The following is a 14,905-nucleotide window of genomic DNA, read 5'->3' as shown; positions in this document are numbered from 1 at the left end:
GCGTCGTCCTAAATGTCCCGCTGTGGGCTCACAGTGCGATTCTCGCAAAACTTGAGGGATTTTATCCGATTAATCAAGACGATAGTGGTATAAATGGCCTGCTACAACCTTGTAATACGGATGCTCAGTGGGTTTTTCTAGAAATTGAGCAATCAACGTGTCGTACCAGCCATCTTTGCAGCATGAATCTTTGGGCTGGACAGAGGAGATCAGCATTTCATCACTTACCATATCTTCGTACATCTTCAACAAGGCATCAGGGACATAGTCAAGCGAACCTTTCCTATGTACTATGTCGTAGTCGTATGCCTGTAACTCGAGGGTCCATCTGGCAAGACGTCCATTCGGGTTGCGCATATTACACAGCCATTTCAGACTACTGTGGTCGGTGATTACTTGGAAGTGATAACCTTCCACATAAGAACCAAATTTCCAGTTTGCCCATAGGACAGCTAGACACTCTCGCTCAGTAATTGCGCTCCACTTTCAAGAGGGTGTGGCTTGCAAAACTCACGACTCTTTCGTCTCCATCGATGGTCTGAGTTAGCACAGCCCCAATGCCTGCGTCACTAGCATCGGGCAGGAATAGGAAGCTAGAGCACCCCCCCCCCCTTCCTTTAAGGACAATGCTCACGCATGCGAACACAATGAGTCCCTCAATCTCTCTATTAGTCTCGGCGCCACGCCCCCGAGAGATCGACGCCAATCTTAGAAGGCATCAGCTAGTCTGCACCGATGGGGCTCCCTTTACCCTTCGAATACTATTGTATGCAAGCCTTCGCTTGCAACGTTTGATTAATCACCGGCGACCCAGCTTTCGCTAGATAGTCTGCTTATCGTTATTGCCTTGCACTACGCGTTTTAGCGACAAGGATTGCACGTGACTCAAATCGTTTTAACCAGTAAGGAAAATACTGGAATTCGGATGTCAAGACCCGGCTCTTATAAGTAAACGCCGATAAACATATATATTAGGGTGTATTGAATTTTTGTACGCGCTTTGGCAACTCTTAATAGTGCGAAAATTTTAGTAGTTATATTTAATATAACGTCTGGAAAATTTGGACGCATAAGATCAGTAGCTTCCGCTCTAAGGTCAATAAAGTAGAAAATTACCATATTTGCGCTTAAAAAATGTTTTCTTCAATTCTTCTAACAAATTTAAGAGAAAAATGTTCAAATACATTTGTTTGTAAAATGCATTCTTTCTTCTTGATAAAACATTGAAGTTTCGGAAATCTAAGTTGAAAAAATTGCATTCAACACTTTAATGATTTTTACTAACTAGAAGGAATGCATTTCACAAAAAAATGTGTAAAAACATTTTTCTATTAAAATTGTATGAAGAATCGAAACAAAATTTCTTTAAACGTAAATGTGGTAATTTTAAAAAATTCATCATTCTTGTCGACCTTAGACAGAGCGGAAGCAATTGGCCTGATGCGCCCAAATTTTACGGACGTTCTATTTGATATAAGCACTAAAATGTCCGCACTATTACAAGTCGCCAAATAGCGTACAAAAACTTTGATACGCCCTACACACACACACACATTGGTCTTGATGCCATGAGCTTAGTAGTTGACACCGCTAGAACTGCACCAGAAGAAAAAAGATGGAAAGGAGGATCCAAGAAGTACCTTTTATTATTACACTGTTAAAAATGCGTTTAACTCAGCCAGCCAGCTGGGGCAAGATACAGGAGGCACTACGGAAAAAAGAGGTACCCGCATATTATAAGAAGGATTATGTATGACTACCTGAAAGACCCTTTTGTATGACACAGAGAGCGGCACGAAAACCTATCAAGTAACCGGAGGGGTCCCACAAGGGTCAGTGCTCGGCCCACTATTGTGGAACATCATGTACGATGGCGTACTTAGGCTAGAGCTACCCGAAGGTGCAACAATTGAAGGGTTTGCAGATGACATTGCAGTAGTGGTAGTGGCAAAGCAAAAGGAAGAGGTAACGAAAATCGCTAACGAGACAGGAGGTATAATCCACGATTGGCTAAAGCAGACTAGAATTAAGCTTGCTAGCCATAAAATGAAGGCTATTCTTATATCCAGTAGAAAGAAAATAGAGACAATAACGCTGTCAGTGGACGGACACGAAATAAACTCTCAGCCGGTCATTAAGTACCTGAGAATCACCATAGACGCCAAACTAACGTTTAAGCAGCATCTTGAGAGGGCGAGCAATAAGGCAGCAAAAGTCGGTGCTGCACTATCGCGACTAATGCCAAATGTAGGTGGGCCAACGCAGGGCCGAAGGTTACTCCTAGCCAGTGTAACTACATCAATTATGTTATATGGTGCCCCAATATGGGCGGACGCTATGTTGGTGAAGTCCTCCAAGAAGATGCAGTGTGCGTTACTTCAAGTATGCCCCGCCTATTGACCTCCTAGCAACAGAACGAAAGAATATATACGAAGAAAACCGGCGTAGTGACAATACTCAAAAGGAAGTTTGGAAATCCACAAAGAAACAAACCCTAGCTAAGTAGCAAAGACGATGGGACTCTAGTGGAAATGGGCGATGGATGCACCGCCTCATACCATGTATCGTTGGCTGGGCCAATAGACGAAAGTGAATTACTATCTTACGCAGTTTTTGAGCGGACATGGGTGCTTTCGAGCCTACCTACACTGCTTCAAGATAGAGGATAATCCAAATTGCCCAGTATGTTTGGAAACAAACGAAGATGCGGAACATGTCTTCTGCAACTGTTTGCGATACGAAATGGAACGAGAGGGACTGGCGTCGAAAGATGGCTAGTGCGCAGTAAACAACTACGTAAGGACTGTTATCAAAAAGGTTAGAAATGACGGAGAATAGAAGGGAAGAACATGGTGAAACAGCTGAGTAAAACTGTTGCTAGACGAAGGCCACTAGGTAATAGATACAAATCCTCGGACTGATGCAGAGAAACGTAGGTCACAGAGTTGAGCTCTCACTCCCCTGCCCGATGCAGAGGAACGTAGAAGCTAGGGTCGAGTATCTCTAAGTGCTCCTCAGACCGATGCTGAGGAACGTAGGTGACTGAGTTGAGCCCAGATTCCCTCACCCGATGCAGAGGAACGTAGGTGTCGGGGTTGAGTCTGTCCAGAGGATGGCCGGTCGATGCTGCTCGAAATAGACAACCGGACGATGCGGCAGGAAGCAGACGGCTGGACGATGCAGAATGAAGAAGACGAGTTCGATCCTGAACCCCTAATCACCTTAGTGGATGGGGAATGTACAAAAATGTTAAACTTTATAGGAGAAGCCAAAAAAAGGCTAGTTAACGGGCTTCACGAAAGTATTATTCAACGATAGTACCCGTGGGGATCCGGTGTCAGAGGGCCACTTGTGCAGAGCTTGCTCTGCCTACGCAACATAAAAAAATAGAAAACACACACACACACACACTCCACACTTGGTCTGAAAAGGCCTACTTTACACTGTTCAAAATAATCAAATTGATATCTACCTGGATAATCCACTTGGATATCCACATGGATTGACATGGATTCCACGGAGATCCGACATGGATTCTAAATGATTCTCTAAATGATCGTAAACGAAATCGTCGAGATCTGGGTTCGAACTCGGGATTATTGGGTTGATATACTTGCGACTTAACCATTCGGCTAATTTACCACTTACTGAATGATTCCATAATGCAACATACGTGGTAAATCCTGCATATTCTCAATATAATGTTGTATTAGTTTGCGTTAATCGATGTATAATTATTATTTTGATGAGTTTGTCGTGTTTAAGGAACTCTACAGTTACTGGACAAGGTGGTCGCGGCTTCTTCCCGTGATTCGTGCTTCACCTCGTCTTGCCTTAAAAAGTAATATTAATGTGTGATAATTAGAACTTTGACCTTTTTACTTTTGAAATTCTGGCTAGAGAATTCTAGAAATATTTGTGACCCGGGAATGATCAGTAAATGTCAGTGAGAACACTCTCAATAATGTAAGCTTGGATTTTTTTGGGTGAAATGGATGGAAATCAAATCTATTAAATCAACTTGCAAGCAAATAATCAAATAGAAAATCATGAAAAAAGAGTTAATTAACTTTGAAACAATAATCTCTTTCTATAAGAATGATAAAGCAGACAATTTTATCTCTGTCGATCGAAACCGTCTGACCCGGTACCGTCGTAGGAGACCATTGTATTGTGTATTGAAAAGTGGCACCCTAACCCTATTTGAAGTAGTAATAAAGTGTGTGAATATTATTTAGTTTTTTTTTTTTTGAAATGCCAGTGAGAAGTTCAATTAAAAGAATAAAGAGTTTGAAGACATACTGTGTCTCTGTGCCCAAAGTCGCCCTCGGTGAGGTTTGAGAGGTGAATTTAAAGAAAGTTCAGTATCCGGGTCAGTAAGTTTAAGTCTATCATTATACAATGCTCTTTGAATTGTAAAAAGGCTACTAGACATGTTACCTAGAAATATGTAACCTAGATGATTCTGATTTAACTGTTTTCATTTATATTTTCACATCCAGGCTCATGCGAATTTTTTAATTGAACAGGTCAAATTTTACTAGCCAGTTACGCAGAAACTACTATCTCTAGCATATTGTATTTCTGGTTTCTAGCATATTTTTACATGGAGAAAGTGATAAATGTTTTGGCTTTTTTGTCAAGGTTTTAGGTAATTAGAATTTTGACTTTTAATAGTTTTCTCATTGGAAAACTAACAGGTCTAAAAAGCTCATATTTTGCATATAGATTTCTTTTGTGTTTGTGGAAAGATATTTAAAGTTGAATCAACGTTAACTGAAATACTTTTGTGTTCGACTACAACACCCATGATAATTATTTAGTCATATAGCATGAGTTTGCATTCACATCAGTGTGGGAGTCGAAATTAGAAGTTTTTCAGTTAACGTTGATTCAACTTTAAATATCTTTCCACAATCACAAAAGAAATCTATATGCAAAATATGAGCTTTTTAGACCTGTTAGTTTTCGAATGAGAAAAAATGCAAAAATGGAGAAACAGGTATCGGTCTCAAAATCTCTCACAACTGTTAAAAGTTAAAATTCTAATTAATGTCTTGACAAAAAAGCTAAAATACTTATCATTTTCTTCATGTAAAAATACCAGGAATACAATGTGCTAGAGATGGTAGTTTCTGTGTAACTGTATACAAGCAAAATTTGATAGGCTAAATTAAAAAATTCATATGGGCCTCGATGTGAAAATATGAATGAAAACAGTTAAATCATAATCATGTAGGTTATATGTTTTCTAGGTAGCATAGTAAGTATCTGTGTAAAATTTCAGTTGTATAGCATTTTTTATAATGCAAATAAAAGGCACTGTAATGATAGACAAACCCACTGACTCTTATACTGAACTTTTCTTTAAATTCACTATTCGAACCAATGATGACGACATTGAGCATTATTAATAAATTTATTAAAAAATAGTTTTGAGGGATTTAGTAACATGTTACATGCTTATAAAATATTAGCAGACATTAGTGTGCCTCCCAACACTTATAATAGATTTTCTACCAGTGTTATTAGACAGAGATAGAATCAAGTGCGCGCACCTTCATTCCTAGTTACAAATATTAATGACGTTTTAAACTAGGTGACACTTTTTCGATATCAAAAAAAAATGAACTTTTACTGTTTGGCTTTTCATTTAGTTATTTTGAAAATCAATAACACTACTGTACAGAACATCAAATGCCTCTATTACAGCAAGCAAATCTTCCAGGTTGAGCAATTTTCATTGTTTCAATCCAAAGGTGTAGTGAAATTCTTTTAGTAGTGGCACACCCAACAGTAGGGGGTTCTCTCCTATATTTTTTGAATCAATATTTTTATAAATAATTAATTTTTGTCAAAATAACAAAATAATTACAGAGAGCGCAAAATTATATCAATGTATATAACGTCTAAAACATTACAGTCAATTTGATGTATAATGTTATTAATCTTTATCTTGTAGGCTTTGCCTGTGCCTGATCTGATCATAAATTAGAACTGTGTATTGTACTCATTTTTCTAACTATATTATCAATTTATTCACTATATTATCAATTTGCATGAATTATGAAGAAAATTGCTAAAAAATTGTATTACTTACTTTTCTTCATCCAGAGATTTCGCTATAAGGCATCTTTCTGGAGTATCGGTATTCAAATCAGCATTTTTCGTAATCAAATTTACAGATGATTCTTTAACTAAAGATGCATTGAGACTGCAACAAATAATTTTCTTCTTTTTTTTATCTTTTTTCTTTTCCCTAGCTTTTAAATTATGGCTACCAGTACAACTTCCTTGGCTGTTCGCATCTATCCCACTATCTCCTTCTTCTTTATCTGAATCCTCTACATTGCGATTTATTCTAAGTGGTTGGCTACTAAGAAGTTCACCAAAATTATCGTCATGATCGCTATCTTCTTCTTTATAACTACCTTCATCGCCTACTTTAGTTTCGATAATATCTTTATCTTCATAGATTGCTTCATTTTTTTTATTTTCTTCTTGTAATTTGCGTTTTTCTTCTTTTTTTTCCAATTTTTTTTTCTTTTTACGTTCCCGTCTCCGTGCTGCTGCAGCCTTTTTGGATTCCTCTCGATTTTTTTCCATGTCTAATTCTTCTAGAAGTATTGTAGCATTTTTGTTGGCTTTAGCAGCTTGAGTTTCCTTAGCAGCTCTAATAATTTTTACACATTCATGACATCTTTCTAATAATTCTTTGTCACTGACAGTAGCAATGTACCTTGTCATCTCTTGATCACTTGGAAACTGCGTTACATGATTAACCATCCATTTAACAACTTTAATATGGCCTTTGCGAAATGCTGCCATAAGACATGAAACCTGAAAGAGAAAAGTTAAAGATATAATGAAATTCTTTTATGACCATTAAGTTATTTATATATTTAAAGTACGTTAGAAAACAAGGAATGAAACTTGTAGATTAGTTCCGCGGGTACGATCAGTACTTAAACGACGTGAGAGCAGTAATCACCGCCAACGGGAATGATCGACATCAGTCTTAGGTTGCCTACAGAACATCATTCGTGACTTAAATATGTAATCGTTTTGTCGATTTAAAAATTGGATCCTACTCTCTTGTTGTTAAAAAAAGCTTAATTTGTCGAAGTTTTTAAAAGGAATTAAAACAATTTTTCTAGTGATAGTAATCGAGTTACAAATAATGACAAAGTTTAGATAACGAATGTTACATTGAGTTGATTACAATATGTTTCAAAACAAAGATTACATTAGAAATAAATCTAGAAGCAGATGCGTATATAACTAGATGAAAAATCAAGTAACGAACAGTGGGGCACTGAAACGTGGTAAATTAAAGCCTTAAGAAAGGGAAAAAATCTAAAGCAGAAATTAAGATAGCTATAAATTGAAATATATACAAAAAATATCTACTTTTTCCCAAAATCTCAAGTGCAATAAGGCCTTTTTACGTCCGTAATCAAGGCACAAAAAAAAACTCATTTTTTTTCAGTTTTCGATTTATCACTGAAAAAATAAGTGGTCAAATCACTTGAAATTTTAATGGGATATAGTTTGACACATGACCCATCGACATGATTTTTTTGCGAGGTTATGATGTTCAGTTTCAGAGATATGAACCTTTAAAAAAAATAACTTTTTTTATTTTATTTGCCGAACAAAGCAGTCAATCCTGAGGACCAAACGAGGAAAAGTAGGTAATTTTATTCTCTTTCAAATCCATTATAGCTAAATTGTTTGTAAAAATGGGATGATTGAAAAAAACGCAAAATAGTGTTTTTCAAAATCAAAAAATGGTCATAAAAAAAATAGTTGAGAAAATAAAAAATAACTGTTTTTTCCTGAATTCAGAAACCAAAAATATATATGCATGTCAAATTTTGATATTGACGTAGTAGTTCCAGAAATATTACGGTATACACACACACACACACGCACGCACACACACATCCATACGGACATTTTCTAAAAACACTTGATTTGAACTACTAACAAACCAAAAAGTATTTTCTAGAAGTTTCAAAACTCAAAATTTTACTATTACAAAGCTTTCTCTAGGAGGAAGCAACATATCTCTAAAAATGAATCGTTAAACGTTTTGAACAGAATTCATGACAATAAACATCGACAATATCTACTTGCTCTAATAATTTCAAGCTATTTTGGCGACTAGTTTTCGAGTTAAAAATCGAAAACTAAAAAAATGGGTTTTCTATGTCGTACGATTACGGGAGTAAAGAGGCTTTAATTGAGTTGAAATTTTGGAAAATATTGATCTTTTAATCACCTCGGCTAGGTTCTTTTTGCAGCTTATGAAACCGTTTAGTTTAAAAGATATTGAGATTAAAATTCTTTGTCTCTCACCCTGTATACCCTGTATGCCTAAACATTATTATTTTTGTTAAGGGGACGGATACACCTTAAATTGTCGAAAAATGAAAAATCCAATTTTTTGTTCAAAATTTTCCTAAATTGTTTAAAAAATGAATCAATTTATTAAATATATTCAGGTACAATGTAAAAAGGATAAAACAATGTTTATATGTGCCATATTATTCGGTATGACAATTCTTCGAAGGCCAAAATTCAGAATTTCCATTTTTCAGCTACATTTTTCAGTATATTAATAAGCATATACAGAAACTTTGCAAGCTGCAAACACTTGGCAATTCTTTTAATGATTTTATAAATTTTGAAGGAGGAATTAGAATAGAATTCTTATACAAATGTACAGATTTATGAAGATGCCCTGGTAGAAATGCTTATCAATAAACCAAACTTATAGTTGCCAACATTTTATCTTGTAAAAGGTGTTTTTTAGTCCAATTTCATACCCGTTTAATGCGTTTAATTAAAGTTCAGAAGAAATGACCTTAATAGATAAACGACCTCTCGAGAGCCTTATTATCTTGCGTATCTTGTCTTTGAGGGCCTGCTGCTCTTGCTATTGAGCAGCCTTGATCATCTGCGGCGTGAGGGTCTTAATGATGCTGGCGGGCGGCGGTAGGCTTGGATTTGTAGCCGGGTGATACGGGTATTCTAAGCTCGAGCGGTGATGTTGGTCCAACTTCTAGCACTGCCGATATATAGGGGCCGCGTGCTCCTCATTATCGTCAATCGGCTCCTCCTCGTCCTCTAACTTGATGAGACGTTCCGTTGCAAACTCATTCTCGGGCTTTCGTTGTCGCGCGCCGTTCTCAGCTTAATGGTCTTGAGCGTCAATTGTCATTTGCTGGTCGTAGGAGCAGCTCCGGCAGTCGAAGTTGCGGCACTCGCTAATTGTGGCGAACTCTACTGCACTTATATGTGAGGGCTGGCCGAGGGGGGGGGGGTGGCCGTAATCAAGGTGGCGTCGCAGCCCGCTTATGTTGAGATTGAAACCGCTGTAACGGAAGAAGAAGGACCTTGTTGTTTATTTTCGACTCATTCCGAAGAAACAAGCGTATGAGGTCTTAGCGAGAGCATGTATTTGCCATTGAGGAGGTTGAAGTAAGAGTTGAACAAGCATAGACGTGGAGGTCGGCATTGCAGGGGGCGGGGTCGTCGTCGAGCTCGAGCGGTGAGAGCTCGTGAAGTTGAAGACGATCTTATAGATTTTCCATGGATGACGGTGTCGATCTCGCTCGATTCTGTTGTAGCAGTCCTGCATGTTCTAAAGCGATTGGCCGGTGCCCAGTTTTCAGTCCACCGATTTGAACCAAGGGTCACAAGATGTAGAGATGTACACGCTGATGTAGAGCACGCTGCTGTTTACTCTCCGGATTCACACGTCATGTTTGTTATGATCTACACGAGTGCTTGCGTCGAGTCTTGGCAGGTGTTCGGCACCTAAGTATTAGACACATAATTTTCTCGAGCGGTACATTAGCGGTAGCACGAAGGTTCTTTGAAACGGATAATCATGCGCAATCATGCACAATAGACAGATTCGCGAAAGTTTGTGCACACCACTGTTTAAGGCTATGTTTATGTTTAGACAACGCCGGACGTACTCTGCTGCTGCGTGTGCCTCTGTCTTCTCCAACAAATACTGATGTACGTTAGTAAACAATGCAACAAAAACTAGATAAAGACAACCAGACAACTTCTAGCTTGAAAAATCTAGTCCTCTTTCCTCAGAATCTTTGTGTAGATAGATGCTCACTCCGTGCGTTCGGCTCTCTGCAACTGTGATTCGTTTCGTAAAAGGCAGCGACGCTTAGCAGACACCTCTCTCACTCTTTTACTATGCGACGTGTAGCCTGCTCGGCTACACGTGTACACTATCACTAAAATTATCCGCACAAGTAATGTTGTACCCTGCTGCAATGTATCATGCAGCAGAGGAACAATAACATTGTTTATCGTAGCGCCGAGAGAAATAACCTCACCTGCCAACCATGCGGAGCAACGGTGGCTCCCCTGCAGGGTTGGCAGGCGACTATGCGATACGATAGCGCCGCCGTGGTCCGCCAGGCGTGATCGAGTACCTCTGTACCGACACAGCCAGCACACACATGCTCCTGCGCACACCAGGAGTCGCGTCGCGACACAAATAAGCGGTTTCTGGATGCGTACGGTGCGCGGCACGAGGCGGACTGACGAGTGCGCATCACGGCCGCGCATCTGCGAGCACATATAAAATATGCAGATATTCAAATATTATTGATAAACTGTAATGGGGTAAGACTTGACGATGAAAGAAGACGGGTGCATTTGATTTAGGAACGTACGTTCGTTTTTAACATGTGTAATATATCTATGTATACTGATGTATATAGATATACTACACATGTTAAAAACGAACGTACGTACTCTAAATCAAACGCACCTTATTATATTATGTTTATGACCTTGATATTTTATAAAATCTTTAACTAGTTCATTTTTAGAATCACATGTAATATATTGATCAATAAATTTTTCAACTAAAGATTTTGATAATGTATTATTTGGTTCGTATTTTGGTGCGTTTTTTAACCAAATCATGGCATGAACATGAGGACTTCCTCGATGTTGAAATTCGATTCTGTGATACATGTCTGTAATTGGATGATTTTTAAACGGTCCAGATTCTGCTTTTAAAACTTTTAATAGACATCTTATTTTATGATCAAAATATCTAGCACATGTAACTGGATCTGATTGAATTAGTTTAGTTCTTTCTTGCCAAGTCAATTTTTCGGCATCTTCATTTGTTATATTTTTATTCTCTAAAATGTTTACAAGTATGCGAATGAGATCTAACCATTGCGTTTCTGCAGCTGATAGTGTTAAAAATAAATCTGGCCTTCCACGCTGCCTAATCATTGCCATCAAAACTATTTTTTTATGATCCCAAAGGAAGGACTGGATCTATCGCATTTTAGGATTCTAAAGCAATCATAATCTTGTATTAATTGGTCTAGTAAATTATTATTAATAATATTACGTGCTGTAACATTATTAGTTTTTCTTTTCATTCTTAAATTAATTTGAATGTGTGAAAATAATCTTTCTAATCGAACTCTACTATGGTGTATAAATATGAGTGGTATATTTTTTGCGCATCGTCGATTGTACATACGAATTTCAGATTTAGCAATATCTGCCAATGTTATTCTTGAAGGAGTTGTTTTTTTATATGATCTGATTTTTCCTCCATAAATTCTTGGGAAGGCTAAAGACATAAAATCTTCATCATGGATGATTGAAATTGGCATTTTATTCTCACCAGGGGCTAATTTAATTCCAACATTATTTATATGTTCATCTTCAAGTGCTGTTTCTACATTGCCCGGATTTAGTGGTTCTTCTTCAATTTCTTCCCAATTATCAACTTCTTCAATATTATCATTTAAGTTAGTTATTTCATTCGTTACATTTTGTTCTTGGTTTATATATACGTTTATATTTCTTTGCCAATTTTCGTCTAGAGTGATTTTATGTTTGGTGTAAACATCGCTTTTCAAAAGGTAATTCATAGCTTCTAAAATTTTAGATGGCCTTATGACTTGATAATCATAGTGATGTTTATCTGTTATTCTTCTACATAGTTTTATGTGTATTAATTGAATATTATCTGGATTTCGTGGTAATTTAGATATAAACGAATTTACATCAACAGGAACATTGACGCAATTTCCTTTAAGTTCGTATTGTTTATCTACTCGTAAGGTTCGAATTTGTAGAAATGGAAGTCGAGGTGAGATAAATCGTTCTTCCATTGTAGTTACATCTAATAAAGTATCGTCAATTTTGTCAAATTCAAAACCATTTACTAACGCTAGTTTTGGTATCATATTTTTTTATGTATCTTTTACAAATTAAACATACAAGTATTTTGTTTTTTTCTGTTCTTATTTTACAAATCTCAGAGATATTAATTTTATCAGTACATATGTTTTCATCGTCTAGCTTTAATTTAGTTACAGATCTTTTAAAAAAAAGTCCACCACAATTTGAACATATGTGCGTTGGTCCTTCAGCTATGGATTTATAAAAATCATCAATTATTTTATTATTATTGATTGATATAAATTCACATATGTGCGTTGGTCCTTCAGCTATGGATTTATAAAAATCATCAATTATTTTATTATTATTGATTGATATAAATTCAGTATTGATTATTTCTTCTTGGGTTTCCAAGGAATTTATATTCTTTGTCTGATTTATATATTTTTTATTTTATCATGATCTTTTTCTTTGGTTCTAAAATCAATATCTTTTCTTAATTCTTTTTTTCTTATTACATCCTTTGAACGTTCGATATTTCTAAATTTGTTGACAAGACGTAATAATCTCATTCTATTTTTATTTTTTAACCTTTTTAGTTTCAATTTAATATCTAAGGAATTTTTACGAAGTTCTATAGGTGTTAAGGAAATTGAGCAATTTTTAATTTTTATTAAATTTTCTGTCGTGTTGCAATTTTTATTAGTTTTAATGTTATATACAATTTTTCCATCTTTAATAATTTTTTTATATTGAAATTTGTTTGTATGTTTGTTATACTTTTAGGTTGTACTAAATATTGTTTTGAATTAAGAGATTCTGGCATGTTTTCAATTGTATTTGGATTTGACGACATTTTATCGGCATTATCTATTAAATTCCTCTACCGGGGGTTGCCACCTTGTCGAGTGCCCGCTTTTTAGGGCCTGGTGGGGGGGCTCGTCTTGCCAGTCTTCGTGGTCGCTTCGGCTCCGGTGACGGGAGCGTGACGTCCTAAACTCGGGTCGTCCTGGCGTGGCGGCGAAATTGGACTGATGCGGGATACCGCCTCTCGGGCTCAAGAGTAGCCTCCCTGGCAGGATCCCTGTAAAACGGGCACTGCTGTCAGGCCTCTCCCCTAACTGAGGTCGGGCCTCGGGGTTCCCGAGGGCGACCTATGGACTGGCCGGAGGCTAAGGGCAGCCCCCCATTGCGTTCGGGAGGAGGCGCAATGGGTATTTCATCCAACCCCTAATCCCAAGGTGTAAGCCATCGTACTGAGGGGACTAGTTGGCCGCTGGGGTACTAGTCGGTCGCAATCGATGCCTCGGGGAAACCTGGCGAAATCTCCGAGTATCTAGCTTTACTGCCACATGTGGGGCTCTGTGGTAGCGGACCTTTACTTCCCTAGCTACTCGTGAGACTTTTTATGGAACCTTACACAAAAAATTTAGATGAGGGAGGAAGGGGGAGTGAAGCTGAAGGCTACAGGGCGGCTCCGCCTAGTCAACTGGAGGTGGAGCACCCCACCGCGAAACCGGAGGGGAAGAGTGTCAAGGGCAACACTGCCTATAATACTCTGACCCGATATATTACTGGGGCAGCTAGCACCAGTAAAAACCTGAATAGTGTAGTACCCCGCTGGGGCCTCAACTGCTGGGAACTCTTCGCAGAACCCAACAGAGGTCGTAGCGGGTGGAAGCTCTGGGGAACCTTCGGGGAACCAGGAGCCGTCACAGGGTGGGCAGGTCAGCATGATTTTGTATCTATACAACTCATGTCATCTTTTATACTTATTAAATCAATAGTTATGATATGGTTGGTTGTTATAGGAGAATTGTTATTTTTTTCAAGTTTATGATTGTTTTCAATAAGTCCTTTTTTATAAAAGCTGTTATTTGTATCATTTTTTGTAAGATTGATTTCTTTAATTTTTGCTTGTTCTTTTTCATCATTTAATGATTTAACAAAGATATTTTTTGATTTAATTTTTTTGCATTTTATATTCAATTCATTTGCAGATATTAATTGTGATTTTTCTATCATTTGTTCAAGTTTTGTATGCCGAATATTTGTAGTTGAAGATGTTGTGTTAATAGGTACATTATTTATTATACAACCGAAGTGTCCGGCAGTTCTATCTTCCGAAAATAGTAATTGTACAGTATCTATGTCACTGTTTTCATTGTTATTGCTTCTAAATATTAAATTTATTTGGTCATTTTCAAGTTCATATAAAAACACAGTTCTGTTGTAAATTCTCACAAACATTCCTATTTCAAAATCTGTTCCCATTGTACCAAATCTACTCATTCTCTAACGATAATCATATTTATTTTTGTATCTATAATAAATATCGGTTGCTGTCAGAGTATATTGTACTTCTTCCCAATTGTTAAATACATAATCGACAATTGTATTTCTAATTTGTTCATGGTGGTCCTGAGTATTAAATAATGCAAATGAAAAACTTCTAAATAAGCATTTACCATCAGGAATTATTTTTTTCCATTTTGGTATTTGGCTATTGTTAATATTAACAATAATTGGATTATAAGAGTTCAATTTTGGTAATATTCGACATTAACTTGATTTAATTATAAAAGAGAATAGCGATTTTTTGCCTTATAACTATGGCAATTGGTGTATTTTTGAAGTATAAATAATTATTGAATTATTAATTTTTATTGATAAGAATGTTACTGTTTTTTTAAAAGAATTAAAATATTATTAT

General features: G+C 36.9%; 1 protein-coding gene across 7 annotated transcripts in view; it reads right to left on the bottom strand.

Annotated features, from left to right (window-relative positions):
* Positions 1-14,905, bottom strand: part of LOC100119221 (multiple ankyrin repeats single KH domain) — a 490,846-nt gene that overhangs the window by 129,292 nt on the left and 346,649 nt on the right. For all 7 annotated transcript variants that reach the window (XM_031930209.2, XM_031930213.2, XM_031930215.2 and 4 more), the window contains one exon: positions 6,101-6,840. In XM_031930209.2, coding sequence (XP_031786069.1) covers positions 6,101-6,840 — 740 coding nt within the window. The remainder of the gene's footprint in view (positions 1-6,100; positions 6,841-14,905) is intronic.

This window comes from Nasonia vitripennis (assembly GCF_009193385.2).
Source record: "Nasonia vitripennis strain AsymCx chromosome 4 unlocalized genomic scaffold, Nvit_psr_1.1 chr4_random0010, whole genome shotgun sequence".
Lineage (NCBI taxonomy): Eukaryota > Metazoa > Arthropoda > Insecta > Hymenoptera > Pteromalidae > Nasonia > Nasonia vitripennis.
Note: the sequence above shows the minus strand (reverse complement) of the source record. Positions and strands in the feature narration are given on the sequence as shown.